This window comes from Schistocerca americana, chromosome 11 (genome assembly GCF_021461395.2).
Source record: "Schistocerca americana isolate TAMUIC-IGC-003095 chromosome 11, iqSchAmer2.1, whole genome shotgun sequence".
In the NCBI taxonomy this organism is placed as follows: domain Eukaryota; kingdom Metazoa; phylum Arthropoda; class Insecta; order Orthoptera; family Acrididae; genus Schistocerca; species Schistocerca americana.
This window is the reverse complement of record NC_060129.1, coordinates 28532367-28551784: the sequence shown is the minus strand read 5'-3', so window position 1 is coordinate 28551784 and position 19418 is coordinate 28532367. Positions and strand designations below refer to the sequence as shown.

Here is a 19418-nt window from a genome sequence, read left to right as displayed (position 1 = left end):
GTAAAATGTTTATAAAGTTTGTTTTAATTAAAATGCTTCGATAACTTTCAAATAAAAAATTTGAGCCATTACTTTCCAGCATGTCCTCATGCCCAAAATATACACCAACCAAAAATTAAGTTTTAATTAATTTGGCAAAGAAGGTGACTTTCATCTGATATGTCTACATGCATCGCTCAAAGTCATAGGGAAGTTCAGTCAAACTAACACTGCACACAATGTAAGAGAACACTTCTTGTATGTAAAAGTTACATTCTGGGCACCGTTTGGGTTTTTTGATAAACATTAGGCTGTGCTACTGGTTAATTTGTTACCACATCCTTTACTTGGCTTTCACATTTCTAGGCTTTGTCAGCTCACAGCCACACTGCCACCTTTCAACCTAGGCTAGGCCTTGAGCTGCACTATGGATCAGTCTCTCACCACAACCAATATTTGAAGGGGGAGGGGGTCTAGCACCACATTTTAACCTTGTAGCCTTTGAATAGTTATCAGGTTCAGGTCCAAGGCCAATGACTCTTCAAATTGCTTTTCATTCACATGATGTGTGTTGTGCATCCATATTCTGTATGCAAAACCATCACTACGTCAGGTGTCAAAGCCAAAGCTTGAACTATGTTGGGTCTAACCTCTCTTATTGCAATTAATAAAGTTTAGTGTATTTACTTTCCTATCGTTTCCTCATAGTGATGGGTTAGGATTACTGTTGTGATACTGCTTGTCAGATGAATTGCAAGCTGATCACATAGTTCGTAGAAACTATAACGAAGCACTCACATATTCAAATGCAAATGTTATCACAGTACTTCTGCAGTTGCACCCAAGAGAGATGTTGAATCAGACGTTCAGCACAGACTGTACAAAGTAGTTTGCGTGATTGTATCAGGACCCTCATTTCTAGTTGGCAGAATAAAATTACTAGTGGCACCACGTGAATTTGTTTGCCTGCTGATAACTGAATACCCTACAAATGGCTGCGCTGCATCAGATTTTAAGTGACATGTATATGTAAGATTATTTACACCACTAATTGTAACATTCTGGCAGTTTCATAAACAAAACATGCAACAACTTGCAGCAAATGCAGAAAGTGGTTATGAACAAATCTGTCAATATTTAATGTGTAACCCCATGGCTTCATCAAAACTTTGCTGCCGACATACAAATTTGTTCTGCACCTACAAGCTGTGTAAATGTATGCTTCCATGTGATATTTGTCTGAAATTTAACATTACTGCTGACAGTCCTACTTACACGTTGTTCACATATTCAAAGTCAACACCTAATGTTAATAGTACTGTAAGTGTACTTCTCAGATTTGTGACCATGCGAATGTCACTTCAAAATTATTTACAAATAATTTTATATCATCAATAAATAAATTACAATTCTCATTCCGTTCCATGGTACGCTGCAATAATGCGTTAACTGCACCCATACCATTTATAAATTTAATGGCACTGCTAACATTCACAATAGTCAGTTATTTGTGAGTTGCACATTAACATTCTGATTTAAAAGAAGTGTATCAGAGCAGAATATACCCACTTTAAGGCAACCAGTTTATCAGTATAGTTGGGTTGTGCATTAAAAAAGTTTTCCATGTTTACTGAACATTAAATAGAAAATCTCGCTCAATTCTATGTGAGGTTTAATATAAGGACTATGGGTCGACAGAAGCATCCGATCCAACGCGTCGGCTTTGACCCGTGACGTAAGGGTGTTGTCGTGTGTGACGTCATGACGGCGCGGAGTTCTGTTTGAGTGTGGCTGTCTCCAGTTCTGTTTTACCTTATTTTATTTACTTTTCTGATCTGTTCGTTCTATCTCGTGAGATTTTTTTTAAAATTTAAAAACACTTATTACTTATTTTAATTATCTGTTTCCTCGAATTTCTGTTTTAGTTTATTATATTTATCTTTCTGATCTGTTCGTTCTATCCCGTGAGATATTTTTTTTTAAAAAAAGACAAAAAACACTAATCAGCTACTGAAGCATCTTTATCTTCTATGGGTTGCAGGGGTTACGACCCCTGGGGAGGTGGGTGGGTATTCATGCATGGCTGTCTTCACTTACACGTTGTAGCTACGCAAGGCGTCTAAATTTGTTTATATTTAGTTTGCCCCCACCCAAAACACCCCATTTCCCACACTTGTCCCGTTAGTGTCATTAGGCTTCTTGTGGAATGTGTGTGTGTTTGTTTTTGTTTCCGCCATATTTGTGACGTCATGGGTCAAAGCAGACGGGTGGGATCGGACGCTTCCGTATTTCCACGGACTATTTCAATGCACTGCGCAAAATGTAATTTCAGACAAAGTTCATCAGTTTTTTAGTAAACAATTACTCATGTTTACAGCAGTATGACATCAATTGTATGTATTCACACACCATACTGCACACAGAAGTTAATGAAACACTTATGAAATAAAAATAAGCCACTTACCATGAAACATAACTCAGCTTTTATTTCATCTGTTCCCTCTTTTTTTATCCACATTGTTGGCTCCTGGTCCATGACTTCAGTTCTACAGTCTGAAAAAGGAAAGTAATCATATAAGAACAGTTGTACTTGTTTTCCGTTATTACCATGAAGTATAGCTCAATGGCAGTATTTTCACTCATCTATTGGATGCAGCAAATGGGTGACTACATGCAAATGGGTGACTACATAGGAAACAGATTTGAAGTAGCTGAGGAAAAGTGTGTTTAGTGATAAACTAGCTTCCATTTCTCAGGTCATGAAGAGAAAAAAACAATCATAATGTAACACGTACTGGAAACTGAGTATTTACAATTGCTACTGCTCCTTTGTAACACTGGCTTATGGACACTGCCCTATTGTAACAATTATGGAAGACGTATTTTTTGTGCATGCACTAACTTCAGCATTAAGAACAATCAAAGCAGTCAATAGATTCAATCAAAATTACTTAATAACACCAAATATTTCTTTATACATTTTGTTTGTTGCGTTAATTTCAGTCTTATGGGAACATGATGAAAATCTGGACATACTGATTGTTTATCAGTGAATATGCCTTTTCAACATAGATATTACCTTGAAACTTTCTTCATCTGTATTTATTCACGAATGTATAATCCATTTACAGTAAATATCGTTTTAGCATCTTTACCTGCTATTAAAGAAAACCATATGCATGTACCATAGATTGCACACTGCAGTGTGAATGTTCTCATTCTTGATTACCATGAAGATTAAACATTGGTTAGTATTTTCTTACACAACTGATTTACTGAAACGACTTCTTACTAACTGTAATCTATTAAATTCTGATGACATGTAATGGTTTATGTTAGGCGAATTACAGTTAATTTGTATATCGTATTTCGCCAGTTCCAAAATAATGTTACAGTATTCTTATACAGAACTCCATTAAAACCCACACACTACAACAAACTGGTACTTACATACGATTAGACGAATACTAGAAACACGAATAATAAGTGAAAACTAACAAAGTGCCACAGAATTACAGCATTTCCTTTCATGCGAACATAATCAAACCATGAAATAATGTAACTGTGGAAACTCGAAACAAAAAATGCTTACGTTAGTCCTACAATCTGGAGCCGCTATATGTCTACATCACATCACAGTAAATTATCATCACAATCATTACTACAGCTAAGTAAGTCAACATAACCGTACTAACATTGCGAATGTTTGAACTTCCACGTTGTTTCGTCAGTCACAGACAAAATGCTACTGGCAACACGTCACAATCTCAGCCGTTTCTTTTACGAAGGTACACGTAGCGATTTTACTGGACAAGCCAAAAACAACAAGCCTAATAACTCAGGTATTTGGCTGTTATGAACATAACCTGAAAAAGTACAACATTCACACACCGTCACCAACCACGCTATAGGTGACGTGACCACAATTAAATACAGAATAAAATCTCATCCTGATGTACCCACTAAAAAATTTAAGACAGCTGCCTCAAACATAGCTGCCACAGCGTCATCACAAGATATTCGCGAACTATTACACTCCTCAAACTCAACGGTTATTGTGATAGAAATGAAGTACCGTGTTAACCTAGTTCCAAAACAATTCTCTTCATTTATTCTTGTTTGCAGTTCACAAATTACCTGGAGAATAGCACCCAAATATTTCAGCAAAACCACGGGCACAAGGTTGCAGCTGACTACACAGTACGCCACTGAAACCAGCTGAACCAAAGAGCTTGCAGCAAGACAAAGCACTTTGCCGTGAGCTATGAGATAAGCAGTATGGAAAAGCTGGAAAGATAAAATGCGAAAATTAAATTCCATAGGATATTCTATCTCTTTAGTAAATCCTTATCACTATTTTAGTGCAACAACTAGATAACTTAAAATAGCTGTTATTGAAGAAATGCGTCTGGAAATTTCTTGGAATTTTACATCTTCACTGTACCGTATGCGAAGCACTGATCTGAACAGGGACATCAAATCGTTCTAATTTTCCTTTGTTACAGGCAGGACGGGCATGTACAAGGCGCTTGACAGTGAGATCTTGTTGATGTTTCTGTTTTCTTGTTACAGTTATGAGCCCTAAACTCTTTGTTAAAGTTTTCTTTAAATCGCATAACAAATGGACGCTGTTTTATGACATTCCAATCCGAAGTAGGAAGGAAGATTAGTTTTAGCGTCCCATCGACACCAAGGTCATTGAAACAGTGCACAAGCTCGGATTGTGTTAAGGATGGGAAGGAAATTGGCCGTGCCGTTTCAAATGAAACATCCCGGCTTTTGCTTGGAGCGATTTAGGGAAGTCACGGAAAACCTGAATCTCTGTTGTCAGATACTGGTTTGAACCATCGTTCTCCCAATTGCTAGCCCAGTGTGTTAACCACTACACCACCTCACTCGGTCTTAACCATCTGACTGGTTTCCTGTTCACATCTTCTTTTGTAACTGCAATGTAACAAATCACATGATACTGTCAGTTGATAATATTCTCACGGGTTGTTTCACGAACAATATAAGGTTTGTCACCACCTTCTTCTTGCATTTTCAGCAATAGTATTTCAGTCAGCAGGCCAGTCCACTTTTACCAACTTCTTTAAAATTCTGTAGTGACTGCCAGATGCAATGAGATACATTCCATTTCACCGTGATGAATAAACATGAATTTAAATCAATGAATTCTAGGTTAGATTTTCCAGTGATGGGTTAATTCTAGGTTAGATATTTCCTGAATAGCAGACGAGAACATTGCAGCAACAAATTTGTTTAGATTCTGTCCTCCACAACAATCGTTGAAATGAGTTTTACCATTGCAGGTAGAGACTTCAACATCCATACAAACAGATTGCTATCTCACATCTTCCTCGTTTTCCCTGTATTTCCGAGTACATGAAACTCTCTTCTTGTTTTGACTTGATGTCATTGTCTGAAAAATTTCAAAAAATTCAGTCGCTGCTTATAAAACAAACCATTGTTGATGGAATCAGTTGTTGTCAACAAAACGTGCTGGAAACAGAAGTTGCAGCTTACAGAAGTCCTATATAAGTTTTGGGCTCACTCCATGTCTTGTTTCTTCTCCTCTCGAGCCCTGTATTTTTATAAAAGGTGAGCTTCATAATTAGTTGTAAGTACATCGTTATGGACCATAGCAGTACTCTAGGCCATGTATAGGCATCACTGATCTTTCTTTGGGATGACGAAAACAAAGACTATAATCCTCTGAAACTCTCTTTCTGTAAATATTGTATGTATGCACAGATTTGTACAGGGAGCAAATGAGTGTGATGTTAAGTGACAATCTAAGGAATGTTTTTCCAGAGTGAAAGTACCAATACTGAGCCACTGAAAAACTTTAAGCTTGATTCCTCAAACCATCCCAAATTTTTGGTGAACTAAATTTCCTCAGATGATCGTTCTTCTGCCTTCCTCATTTGTGTTTTCGAATGCTCCTTTCTTCATCGCTGTAATCACAACACCTTAACAGATTCCAAGTTTATTCAGAAACATGGTCTTGCAGACTTGGATTCGATCTGTTCCTCATAGCAACAGTTAAGTTCCTTTTTGAGTTCAATCATGGGCTAGCTTGCCTGAATTACTGCAAATAAAGCCTCTATTTCTCTCATACATCTCTAATTTGTAATATCTTTAAAAAATGTTCAGCCTTTCTGCATGGACAAACTTCTTATGACATTTACTTCTGCAGTTGTCTCAACATGGATATTTCATGTAAGCTCCTGGAACATCGAGTTCCCTGGATGAAATGTAGCATTTTTGCAGTGGTACCTGATTTTGAAAACATTTATATCCCAATGTTATCAATGTTCATATAATTTTTATGGCGTTGCTTTTCCTTGAAAGTGTATCTCCTGTGTCTCTAAATTCTGTTCTTTAAAGGGGTGCACATCAATAATGTCACCTTCATTGGCTGTCTACAATAGCTCTGAACTTTGTTACCCTCAGTTGGCTTTAATTGCTTCATATTAACATTTGCTCATTTTTGTGGCTCTTCATGTGATTCAACACCAGATGCTAGTTGATATTCCAAAATAGAAGGAGAGATGTCTGATGGGGAATATGAATCGTGATTGTTGTCATTGGCGAGGAAAGTATAGGGAAAGTGGCTGATATGAGTGGTTTCATACTCAGGAAACACGAAGAATCAAGGCTACTTACAGAAGAACGCAAACATAATCTAGTATATTGAGTATTCTATATTTCAAACTTTCCCCACTCTTCAGCTTGAGAAAAAATTTAAAAAAAATGTTTCCACTTTGCGTCTGTAGAAAATGAAGAAAACAGGAAAGAGAAATAAAGTGTTGAAATTTGATTTGAAAGCTACAGTATTTCAGAAGGATGTTGTTATACATACAAGCAAGAGACTGCAATTCTATAGAAGAAATACCATAATAATTTCCCTCTGGAACTCATAACTAACAAATTACTACTACCAGAGAGCTCTGAAACCAAACAAACGCCCCTGATTTTTTCACTCTTTATGGCATAAACAGGACAAAACCATAAAAAATTGGGAAAATACTCACCAAACGTTGTTGCCAACATGAACAGTTTTACCATCACACACAGACAACATAAATATATCCCTGTTTGAAGTTTAGGTATTACAATTGTGTAATTCAAGATACCTGCCTCCAGCATGACAGTTATCGTATCATTTGCAGTCGATGTTTGCAGCGTTACACTCCTGGGCAATTCAAAACAGTTAACTGTAGCAGAGAGATGCTCACTGATATAATATTTACATAATTATTGAAGTGAGTTTTGTGATCCAACAGTAAATCCCGAGAGAGACGTAGCTGTAGCAGAGGGAAGACTAGTAGTGACGATTCAAAGGTGCAAAAGATCGAGTAACCTAGTTGTTGTACTAATATGACGATATTTTTTAGCAGTAGTGAAGATTGGTTGAAAATCTATGAATAACTGTACAGCAGCTAAAGACACTATGACCACACAAGTAAAAATAACCTTATTCAAAGCAGCCAGCAATATTTGAAAATCTCAATAGAAAAATATTTTAAAAAATAAGCGCAGTAGTGCATCGGAACCTGCTACTGCACTCCCATGAAAGTTCCAAGCAAAGAACTGCTTGCAGCGTTACACTCCTGGACAGAAGTCAGCATGGTCCCTGTTGTATTCAAGCCCATGCGATTTCAATGTTTCGTCGTCAATGTGATATTCCAAGCGTTACAGTAAACGTGCAGTAGTGCATCGGAAGAAAACACGTCACTACTAGAAAAGGTTGCAAGCAGAGACCGTTGGCAGCGTTACTCGTCTGGAGAGAAATCGACATGTTACCTGTTGTATTCAATCCCGATGCATTTTCAGTGTTTCATCGTCAATGTGGTGGTCCAATGGTTACGGTAAACGTGCAGTGGTGCAACGGAAACAATTACTGCACTCAAAGGAAAGGTTCCAACCAGCGACCGTTTGCAGTGTTACTCCTCTGAACAGAAGTCGACATGGTGGCTGTTGTATTCAATTCCGACGCAATTTTAGTGTTTCATCGTCAATGTGATATTCCAAGCGTTACGGTAAACGTGCAGTGGTGCGTCGGAAGAAAATATGACACTCCTCGGAAAGGTTCCAAGCAAAGGCCGTTAGCACCGTTACTCGCCTGACAGAAGTCGGTATGGTGCATGTTGTATTCAATGCCGATGCAAAAACTGTGCTTCACCGTCAATGTGATGGTCCAAGGGTTACAGTAAACCTGAAGTGGTGCAACGGAAACAACTACTGCGCTCTCAGGAAAGAAAGTCTACCGTATCTTCCTTCGTCGTCGGCGTTGTCGTTGTTGCCGTGAGGCACCGTTATACCAAGTGGAAAGGCGCGTCGATCTTAGAGCATGAGCTATGGTAACCATAAGTCATTGAACACACACAACGGTCACGGTAGCACCTGATTCCAGAATAGCTACAGTAGTTAAGATCTACGAACTACCCCCTCTTGAATAGGTCCCCAAAACTTAACTCGTAACGAGATCCCTTCGAAGCAAATTGTTATAACGATCGTCTATAAAGGCTTTGTACAACGATAAGAAATGTTACAGTTCATGGAATAACAACAGATACGACCAACTTGTCTTGTTTCTTCTGTTTTATTTAACGTAACTTTGTTCACAGTTTTATTTCGCATTCACCACTCATTCACACTCTGATGTGGAGTATATGCGAGTGCCTGAACCCTAACTCCCAAGTTCCATCGAAACCCTTTGATGAACAGTTTAGGTTGCTCGACACCAACAGTCAATGATAATGATACAGTTTTTCTCCTTATCATAAATTGGAGCCCACTCTCCGCAATATAATAATAATAATAATAATAATAATAATGTCTCAATACTGCGTCCCTCGTGAGATGCGTATAGATTTATCCCGGAATTGACCACACTTCGCTACTCGCGATTTCGTGCAACTAAATGTCCTTTTGTTACTCTGATCGTATACCGTAGTTATTTAAAACTCGCCCCTATATTTTTTCACAACGCACAATTAGCACTTCTTTACTTGTTTATTTCTAAGAGTAAACGAAAAAAATGACGCTGTATCATCGGCTTCGTCGATATAAAGCAAAACACCTTAATATGCCCAATTTTAGGATCGGCAACCTGAGTCACTGATTTACTAAATATTATTTCCAATAACGGTAAACAGGTATCGCCGTTATATTTTAATTGTATTCAAAAGCATGTTATTATTATTATGACCGACCAAATCGTAACAAATCGCGCGGCGTGCATTTTTAACGATAGCTTTACACTCGCCCAGCCTTTATTCATGCAATATTATATATAAATATACAGACAGGACGGAAAGATCGATCTCTCTACCGTAACCAATACAGGCAAATACGCTATTCAAGTTCCGTTGCATCTATCTTGACTCGTATTGTTACAAAAAATTCCAAAGAGCGACCGATTGCAGCGTTGCCCACATAGAAGTCGGCATGGTGGCTGTTGTATTCAATCCCGATGCAATTTCTGTGTTTCATCGTCAATGTGATATTCCACGTGTCACGGTAAACTTGGAGTGGTGCAACGGAAGAAAATACGTCACTCCCACGAAAGGTTGCAAACCAGAGACCGTTGACAGGGTTACTCGCCTGGACAGAAGACTGCATGGTGCCTATTGTAATCAATCCTGATTCACTTACAGTGTTTCATCGTCAATGTGAAGAACCAAGGGTGACAGAAAAGGTGCAGTGGTGCATCGGAAACTGTTGTTGCACTCACAGGAAAGGTTCCAAGCAGAGATCGTTTGCAAAGTTACTCGCCTGGACAGAACTCGGCATGGTGCCTGTTGTATTCAGTCCCGACGCACTTTCAGTGTTTCATCGTCAATGTGATATTCCAAGTGTTACGGTTAACGTGCAGTGGTGCAACGAAAGAAAGTACGTCACTCCTTCGAAAGGTTGCAATCAGAGACCGTTGACAGGGTTACTCGCCTGGACAGAAATCGACATGGTGCCTGTTGTAATCAATCCCGATGAAATTTCTGTATTTCATCGTCAATGTGCGGTTCCGAGGGTTACGGTAAAAGTGCAGTGGTGCATCGGAAGCTACCAATGCACTCCCAGGAAAGTTCCAATCAAAGAACGGTTTGCAGCGTTACTCACCTGGAATGAAGTCGGCATAGTGCCTGTTTTATTCAATCCCCATGCAATTTCTGTGTTTCATCGTCAATATGAGGTTCAGTGGGTTACGCTAAACATGCAGTGGGGCATCGGAAACATCAACTGCACTCCCAGAAAAGTTCCACGCAAAAAACCGCTTCCATCTTAACACTCCTGGACAGAAGTCGACATGGTGCCTGTTGTATTCAATCCCGATGCAATTTCAATGTTTCGTCATCAATGCGATTTCGAAATGTTACGGTAAACGTGCAGTGGTGCACCGGAAGAAAATACATCACTCGTTCGAAAGGATGCAATCAGAGACCGTTGACAGGGTTACTCGCCTGGACAGAAATTGGCATGGTGCCTGTTGTATTCAATCCAGATGCAATTTCTGTGTTTCATCGTCAACGTAAGGTGTAAGGGCTACAGCAAACGTGCAGAAGTGCATCCCAATCATCTACTGGACTCCCAGCAAAAGTTCCAAGCGGAGACCGTTTGCACCGTTATTTGCCTGGACAGTAGTCGCAATGGAGCTTGTAGTTTTCAATCCCAATCCCATTTCTGTGTTTCATCGTCACTGTGAATCTCCAAGGGTTACTATAAACACAGACTGTTTGCAGCCTTACTCGCCCTGACAGAAGTCGGCATGCTGCCTGATGTATTCAGTACCGATGTAATTTCTGTACTTCATCGTCAATGTGATGGTCCAAGGGTAACAGTAACCCTGCAGTGGTGCAATGGAATTAACTAATGCACTCATAGGAGAGGGTCCAAGCAGCGACAGTTTGCAGCATTTCTTGCTTGGAGAGAAGTCGGCATGGTGCCAGTAGTATTCAATCACGATGCAATTTCTCTGTTTCATCGTCAATGTGAAGGACCGAGGGTTACGGTAAACGTGCAGTGGTGCATCGGAAACTACTACTGTTTTCCCAGAAGAGTTCCAAGAAAAGAACCACTTGCAGCGATCCTCACGTGGACAGAAGTCGGCATGGTGCCTATTTCATTAAATCCCGATGAAATGTCTGTGTTCCATCGTCAATGTGATCGTAAACCTGCAGTTGTGGATTGGAAATAACTACAGGATTTCCAGTAAAGGTACCAAACACAGACTGTTTGCAGCGTTACTCGGCTGGACAGAAGTCGGCATAATGATTGTTGTATTCAATCTAGATTCATTTTCTGTGTTTCGTAGTCAATGTGAAGGGTTACAGTAAACGTCCAGTGGTGCATCGGAAACTTATTCTGCATTCCCAGAAATTTGCCATGCAAAGAACTGTTTCCAGCCTTACTCACCTGGACTGAAGTCGGCATGGTGATTGTTGCATACAGTCCCGATTTAAATTCTGTATTTCGTCGTCAATGTGAAGGTACAAGGGTAACGGTAAACGTGCAGTGGTAAATCGGAAACAGTTGTTTGACTCCCAGTAAAAGTGCGAAGCATTGATCGTTTGCAGCGTTACTCTCGTGGATTGAATTCGGCACGCTGTTGTATTCCATCCCGTCGCAATTTCAGTCTTTCATCGTCAATGTGAAAGTCATAGGGTTACTGAGAACGTGCAGTCCTGCATCGGAAGATAATACGTCACTCCTAGGAAAGGTTCCAAGCAGAGAACGTTGGCAGCGTTAGTCGCCCTGACAGAAGTCGGCATGGTGCCTGTCGTATTCAGTCCCGATGTAATTTCTGTGTGTCGTCGTCAATGTGAAGGTCCAAGGGTTACAGTAAACGTGCAGTGGTGCAATAGAAGCAGCTACAGAACTCCTTTAAAGGTTCTGAACAAAGACTGTTTGCAACGTTACTTGCCTGGACACAAGTTGCCATGGTGCCTGATGTTTTGAATCCCGATGAACTTCCTGAATTTCACCGTCAATGCGAAGTTCCAAGGGTTACAGTATACGTGCAGTGGTGCATCGGCAACAGTTTCTAGCGTTAAAAGGTTTTGCTTTTTTTCATTTAACCAAATATAACATTGATGATGGTAGTTTATAGCAATGTTTGCCGACAAGATAAATAATGCAACTTTTAACACTAGATTGCGTACTCACGGCAGTTCTCCTTGGCCGTTTTTTGGTACGACTTGGAAAGAGAGTTAATGAATGATCGCCGATGCGTCGGTTCTCGATTGTGTTCAGGAGACGTACAGATTGATTGCGCGAAAATAGTTTCTCAAATGACCTCTTAACCCGGATTGCTTTCACGCAATCAGACTCTTCAATGAAATTACCTAAGGGACCTGTTTGAATAATAATAAAAAACAATTGGAAATGAATGCAAAACAGTGAAATTTTGCAAAAAAAGTTGTCAGATCGGAAATTGAACACATTAATGGTCTCCCAAATACAATCGAGACACCGCGATAAAGAGCGAACCTGTAACAAAGTTCATTTAAACATAAACATTATTTGCGGTTAATTTAAAGAAAAGGATAAGCACAGATTTTCTGTACAGTGAAGCATCAATATATTCTCAAAGAACAAAGGCGTTAAACTCTAAACATTAACAAATTTACAATGAATACAAAACTTACATTTTTATGTTTTTCTCATACATGGAGGAGTCCAACAATGGCTGCTTTTGTATGTGTGATATTTTGTAAAAATTAAATGTCCTGGTGTAAGCGTAAGTATTTTTTATCGTCACAAGGTTTACAAAAGCGTTTTTTTTCCTTGACGATAACGTGGTTTTTCACACTAAATGAAATATAACTTGTAGCGGTGCTACACAACACGTCTTAACAAGTCGGCGACCAAACATCAAAGGTAATGACGTACATGTTAACATATCGGCGACCAGAAGTACAACTAACTATAAAGACTCTAGAATTTTCCTAACAAATGATAAATTGTTCTTCCTTCTGTTTCGCAGCTTCTTGCTATCAAGCGCTGCGGCAATGATTTTAAATATCTGCGCCCAGCGAGTCATAGTGTTTAATAGTACCTTTTAAACGCTGGCCGCGCGTCTTGGTATAGGCGCACGTTATAAACAGATTTCGTTTCTTTACTCTCGCGTTGTCATGCTTAGTATCATTACAAACTACAGCTCGATGACTGTCCTTTTCTCATATGCAAAATGTCTGAAATCCAATAATATCACATTGCTTGAAGCGTGAGGAGGGACGACTCCGTCAGGATCATCGCGACTCACGCGTAGTCGTGATATTATTGCTTTCGTGAAACAAGTTAGTATTATTTGCAAAAATTTTTCACAACAGATTTTACACACTACATCAGGCAACGTGGTTAACATAGAGTATCAGGTAAGTATATTCGTACTACTGAAATTGATAGTAATTGGTCCATAGGGTAACTACATGACAATTGAACTGTGCTCTTTCTAATGTATTGTACAAGGATAACAAATGTTCATTTCTCGGTAAAAGATAATGAAATTAAGATAAAGATACACATACATAGATACATTATACATGACATAATAAATATTAAAAAATAACAAAGAAATAAATTAATTGACTTCGCAGGAAGTCTGGGTGCTGTGTGCACTTGTGGAAAAAATATGTTACAAAAAATTGACAGTCGTGTTTTACAATGACATATTACAGGAATACTTTTGTCCTTTTTTCGTCGAAGATTTCTTGCAGTAAATACGTATCACTTTACTTATTTGTGGCTTTCATGACCAGCAAAATAAATGTTTCACTACACTTGGGTAGGTATGAGTTGCACTGGGAGTGGTAGAACTTCGGGTATAAATGATAGCACTGCACTTGATTGGGGAAATTGATTACACTTTCACAGTGGAGGAAAACTAGGGCATCACTTCCACTGCGGAAGTTGGAGTAGTTGTCGGAGTGTGATGTTGCGTTGGAAATACGTCGTGGGTCAGGAACTGGAAGATTGGTTCTGCAACATGTTGAGACGTATGGTGGCGGTCTCTATTTCACTTGACACATGTCCGTGCTTCCATTTATGTTTTCGTACATGAAAAATACAGAAAAAAAAATCTGTATTAGAATGTGCTTACTTACTAATAACTTAGTCTAAAAGAAAATTGGATTAGTTAAGGATAACAATTGTTTATGTACATAAGGTCTCATTCTCTTAGGAATGCTTAGTTCTCATATTTATCTATTTTTCTGGTTTTATTTGGTTTGACACGTTTTCGTCATTACTCGGCCTGGTCAGTAAACTCGGTAGCAATTGTCAAAATCGAGCTTAAGACTCTTCTGATTAGTGTCTTTATAATTTCGCAAGGTACATGAGTGCTTAATTCATTGCTTTATCATATTTTATTTTGAATGCATTTCAAACACATTTGGCATCCGCGCTCGTTGTGCAAAGAAAAATTGATTGTTGAGCGCCCAGCGTACACAGTGTTACGTCCGTTGGTCACAATCACGTGATATTAACTTGACAGTTCCACAACGCTAGCAGCAGTATCCTGAGAGAAGCAGAGCGTTTGGTTTCTACTAGCCGTGGTGCGAGTTTTTACACAGTTTTTCATCGACTCTGGATTACGGAAGCAGCCAGATGCGGCGACTCCCGCAGCTGTTTCGAAGAATGTGTCCGTGGAAAGGCGTACAGTACCGTTTGTGGTAAGTATAAAACTTATTCACTTTCACTCTTCGGTTTTCTACATCGTGGTTTCGAGGTACAAGTACTTATAACATTACTTCACACGCGGTATTTCACACGTGTCCTTGGAGTTATCACCTTTTCAGTTCACACGTTATTATTAATTCGTGTTCACATTTATTTGGCCGTCGTGTTAAGGTTCACACACACCACTTTTATACGTGTCCATTACTTACTTGTCTATAGTCGGTTCACACGCAGCAGCATATACGTGTCCATTTATTACTGACTGCATTATTACTACAAAGTACAGTTAACATTTAGTATACATATCATGTCTAAAAATTATTTACAAAGAAATATTTAGTCTCTGTGACTACAAGGCCCGGCGAAAAGCGTGTCTCTTGTTCGTAGTTTGTGCTTTCAAGGCACTTTAGGTTTACACTTTGTTCGAAATCTTGTTATTCTTTTCTTTTTACAATGGTTACTCTTTTATCAAGTTCAGCTCTTTTATTTTCTCTCTATTACGTCGTTAGTTTGAATACATAGTCAATGTGGCTTCGTTTACGTGATGAACAGTTCGTGTTCAAACTACCATTAGGGAAATTGGGAAGCTTGGTGTTCCCTGTCGTGCAATTGCACATAACAATCTTAATTGAACTCGCAATTTGCGGAGAATAAGCATAGCCCGTCGACAACCAATGTGTTACAACTATCCATTCGTATAGCCTGTATGTATCAATCATGCAACCGGCTTGTAAAATTCACTTCTCTAGTGGATAACGTAGGATGGTAAGGGTACTGGTTAGAGGAAAACACAAAAGACTTTTATGGAGTGAAGAGATTTGAAGACACAGTGTTAATGACGTATGATATGATGAGCTTAACATAAATTATTATCACCTTAGTTTTTCATGACAAATAGTATAATTAAATCGATACAGTAGTTTCAGTGTCGTCTGCTCCAGCTCTCTAAACAATTTTCTATGCATATCTAAAATTACTTAAACCATGCTTTAGCAGTGAACTGTGTCTGTTAACTATCTTCTGTTCCATGTATCGTAAAATTGGTTTTCTAAAAAAAATTCGTCGTATCTCGAGGACCTGAAATAGATATTGCTAGTACTAAATTAGTTTATTTATAAATGATCTTGGTAAGTATTTCAGCTGCACTGTGCCGTAAAATTGATATGAGCGTATACGGTTTTCTCCGTATTATAATAAAATAATTGAGTTGCGCACTTCTTTCCTGCTACCTGGATCGTTATTGACTTACTTGATTCTTATATGCTAAGCTGCTGCTTTTTGCCTGCTGCGTTTCATAGGTGGTCTCATAAAATTTGTTGTCACACACTCCTTATGCATAACATAACATTTACCTCATTAGAGTAAGCGACCTTAATCAATTTTTTTTTTACCTACGAGCAATCATTCTGGTCTGAATGATCATTTTAATTTATTTCATTCAAGAGGAGAGAGCTTTGCTATACTTAAAACTAGTGGTAGCAGATGGCACTTAGCATGCCCCTACTATAATATTTATTCGTCAGCTCTTTCGGCTGTGGCCGTTCATGGCTCAATTAACTTAAAACTAACTTACATCTAAGGCAAATCTTGCTATCCTACAATAAATGTGTTTTGCTTCAGGTGCTCACATAAATTACTTATCTTGTTGTGGCAAGTCGACAGGGTGTTAGTCCTGTGCATTACTCTTACATACGTTGGTACTTCACACATAGTATGACAACTTATAGTGTGTGTATATTTTATTTTAGCAGCTTAACTTAACAGGTATTTTAAATGGTTGACTCGGTATTTCTTCAAGTCTGCGTGATGAAACAATCCTTTTATTCGTCCAGATACAGGGTCAGCTAATAGATAGCAACCAATGTGCGTGCGGCTTTCTTAATATAATATATGGTCCTTCATACAAGTGCTGCCACTTGCGGTTCTTATGATGAATCAAAGATGGTTTGAAGTGGGTCTTTAATAGCACTCATTCATTTGTACGACACGATAAGACTTTGCTAATGTGTTTGTCATGCGCCTTTTTTCTTAGGTTGGCATGAGTGGTTAAAGATATGAGAGCTTGTCTTAACTTGTCGTCTAATGTTATTTCAGGGTGTTGTAATTTTGGGATAGGGTCTACCCATTCATTCGTTTCTAGTCGTTTAGAGACTAGTTCTGATGGTGTGAAACCAGTTGATGTGTGAGGTAAATTATTAACAATCTCTTCAAAGTATGTGATGAAATCAATCCACCGTGTCTGCTGGTTTGGAATATACGTTCGTATGAAACGATTGAACTCTTTGAATACTCTTTCTGTGGGATTACTTTGCGGTCGGTACCGGGATATCAAAATTTGTCTGATGTTATTGGTTACAAGGAAATTTCTCCATCGTTTCCCCACGAAAGTTGATGCGTTATCAGATAACATGGCTTCAGGCTTGCCAAAGCGAGGAAAATAGTCTTTCTCAATACGTCTAATTAGTGGAAGTATATTAGATGACTTCATTGCATATAGTCTCACGTGTTTGGTAAAAACATCTAACAATACGACCAGATACTTCACACCTCCTCTTCCCTGAGGAAGTGGACCTGCATAATCCAAACTGACGATTTGGTTTGGTCCTTCTGTACGTATCGGGTTTAAAGTTAAGGCATTTGACAAGTTGAAAGGTTTCGCCTTTTGGCAAATGGAACAATTTCTTGATAATTGGTGCACCTTCTTGTGAAGATTAGGTACATAGCAGTATGTTGAAATCTTGTGTTTGCATTTTTGTGGGCCATAGTGACCCCAGGAGAGGTGAGTGTACCAAATGAGATGTTCAACATAATCTTTAGGAATACAGACACACCACCTTCCTGTCAACAGAGAAGTTTGGTGAAACAAAACTCCATTGTGTACTTTATAAAATTTTGACAACGAGTGATCAGGGTTGTTTTGAAGAAGCTGTTTAATTTCTAGCCAATTGCGATCTGTGTCTTGAAGAGTATTCATTTGACGGCAAAGACGCAAAAAGTAATTCCGATGTAGAGGATCTTTCATAAGAAGAATTTTGTGATTAGAAATCTGTTCTATTAATTCAGTAGGCTCCGGCAATCCTTCCGGCATACGAGACAATGCATCAGCAATAATGTTATTCTTGCCCTTTACGTAAATAATTTCAAAATCATACTCTTGTAGAAATAAACACCATCGAGTAAGCCGAGGATGATACAGTTTGCAAGAGAGTAAGAAGCTCAGTGCTTGATGATCTGAGTATACTCTGATTTTGTGACCATAAATATAGTAATTAAAGCGGCGAAAAGCCCACACAACGGCTAACCCCTCTAATTCGGTTACCGAATATGATCTCTCACATTCGGTTAAGACCCGACTGGCAAAACTGATTATTTTGACTTCCTCCTGCCCATCAGTTTTGTCTATTTGAAATAAACATGCACCTAATCCTTGAAACGATGCATCGCAAGAAATGCAGAAATCTAAACTCATGTTTGGATGACTTAGAATGTTACTCTTTAGAAGAGCTTCTTTGACCTTGTCAAAGGCTTTTTGGCTTTCAGAAGTCCACATCCAGTGGACGTTTTTCTTGAGCAAATTTAACAATGCAGTATTGTTCATTGATTGGTTCGGAATGAAGCGACGGAAGAATGAAGCTAATCCAATGAAACCTTTTAGTTACCTTTTAGTGCAAGGCACAGGGAAATTTTTTATTGCTGTTAACTTGCTGGGATCAGGTGAGATTCCTTGCGAAGAAATTATATGTCCTAAAACTTGACTTCTTTCTTGGCAAATTTGATTTTTGTAAATTTGCGGTAACACAAAAATCAGAGAATCTTTGAAAGATCTTTTGTAGGAGAGTTAAATGTTCTTCCCAGGAAGTCGTTGCGATCAGTAAATCATCAACATAGACGGTAACTTCCTCAAGTAACTCTGGTCCTAGCACATAATCAAGTGCTGCAATAAAAACACCAGAACTAATGTTGAGACCGAAAGGTACTATACGAAAATGATAGGATCTGCCGGCAAAGATAAAGGCTGTGTACTTCCTCGGTGATGATGAGAGTTTCACCTGCCAATAGCTACTTCGGAGATCTATTGAGGATAAGAACCTCACACTATTGAATTTTTGTAGTTGTTCCTCCAGTGGTTCTGGTCTTGTGCATACTGGAATGATGATTTTATTAATATTCCTTGCGTCCAAGACAAGTCTGACGCTTCCATCGTGTTTGAAAACAGGTAACAACGGGCTACTGTAGGGAGAGTCGGACGGTTCTATGATTTTCACTTAAGCATTTTACGTATTTCTTGACGGCTTCTTTACGGGACTGCGGAACTGAATAGGTTGTTTTGCAAAAAGTATCATGGGGTTTCACTCTCATGTTAAAGTCATAATCTGCTATGATACCTGGTATTCTGGAAAAAATTTTCACAAATGTTGATAATAGGTCATGTAGTTCATACTTCTGTCTGTCGTCGAGTCCGTCTGTTTCCACAATTTTTATGCGTAGCTCACTCGTCGGCAGTTGGTAATAAGTCAGGGTCGTTGTTGACGTCACTGAACTCGTCAACCGCACGGTGGTAATGTTGCCTGTCAGAAAGTCTACGAATTTTCACTTTACGTTCCAGGTTGGTTATCCTGACTTTGGTTCTCATTAGATGTATGACCAGTGTCCTATCATCTAGTCTTAACGTGCACTTACCTTCAGATAAATCAATGATGGTACGATTTCTTTGTAGAAAGTCCATTCCTAACAAGCATGGCACTGACAGGTTCTTT

General features: G+C 38.8%; 1 protein-coding gene across 6 annotated transcripts in view; it reads right to left on the bottom strand.

Annotated features, from left to right (window-relative positions):
- Positions 1-4192, bottom strand: part of LOC124553631 (zinc finger protein 708-like) — a 91347-nt gene extending 87155 nt beyond the window's left edge. For 3 of the 6 annotated variants that reach the window (XM_047127492.1, XM_047127494.1, XM_047127495.1), the window contains exons 1-2: positions 4117-4192; positions 2444-2532 (exon numbers count right to left, since the gene is read on the bottom strand). In XM_047127492.1, coding sequence (XP_046983448.1) covers positions 2444-2515 — 72 coding nt within the window. In that variant the 5' untranslated portion in view covers positions 2516-2532; positions 4117-4192. The other 3 variants (XM_047127496.1, XM_047127497.1, XM_047127493.1) reach the window with 2 other exon arrangements.
- Positions 4193-19418: the final 15226 nt, after the last annotated feature.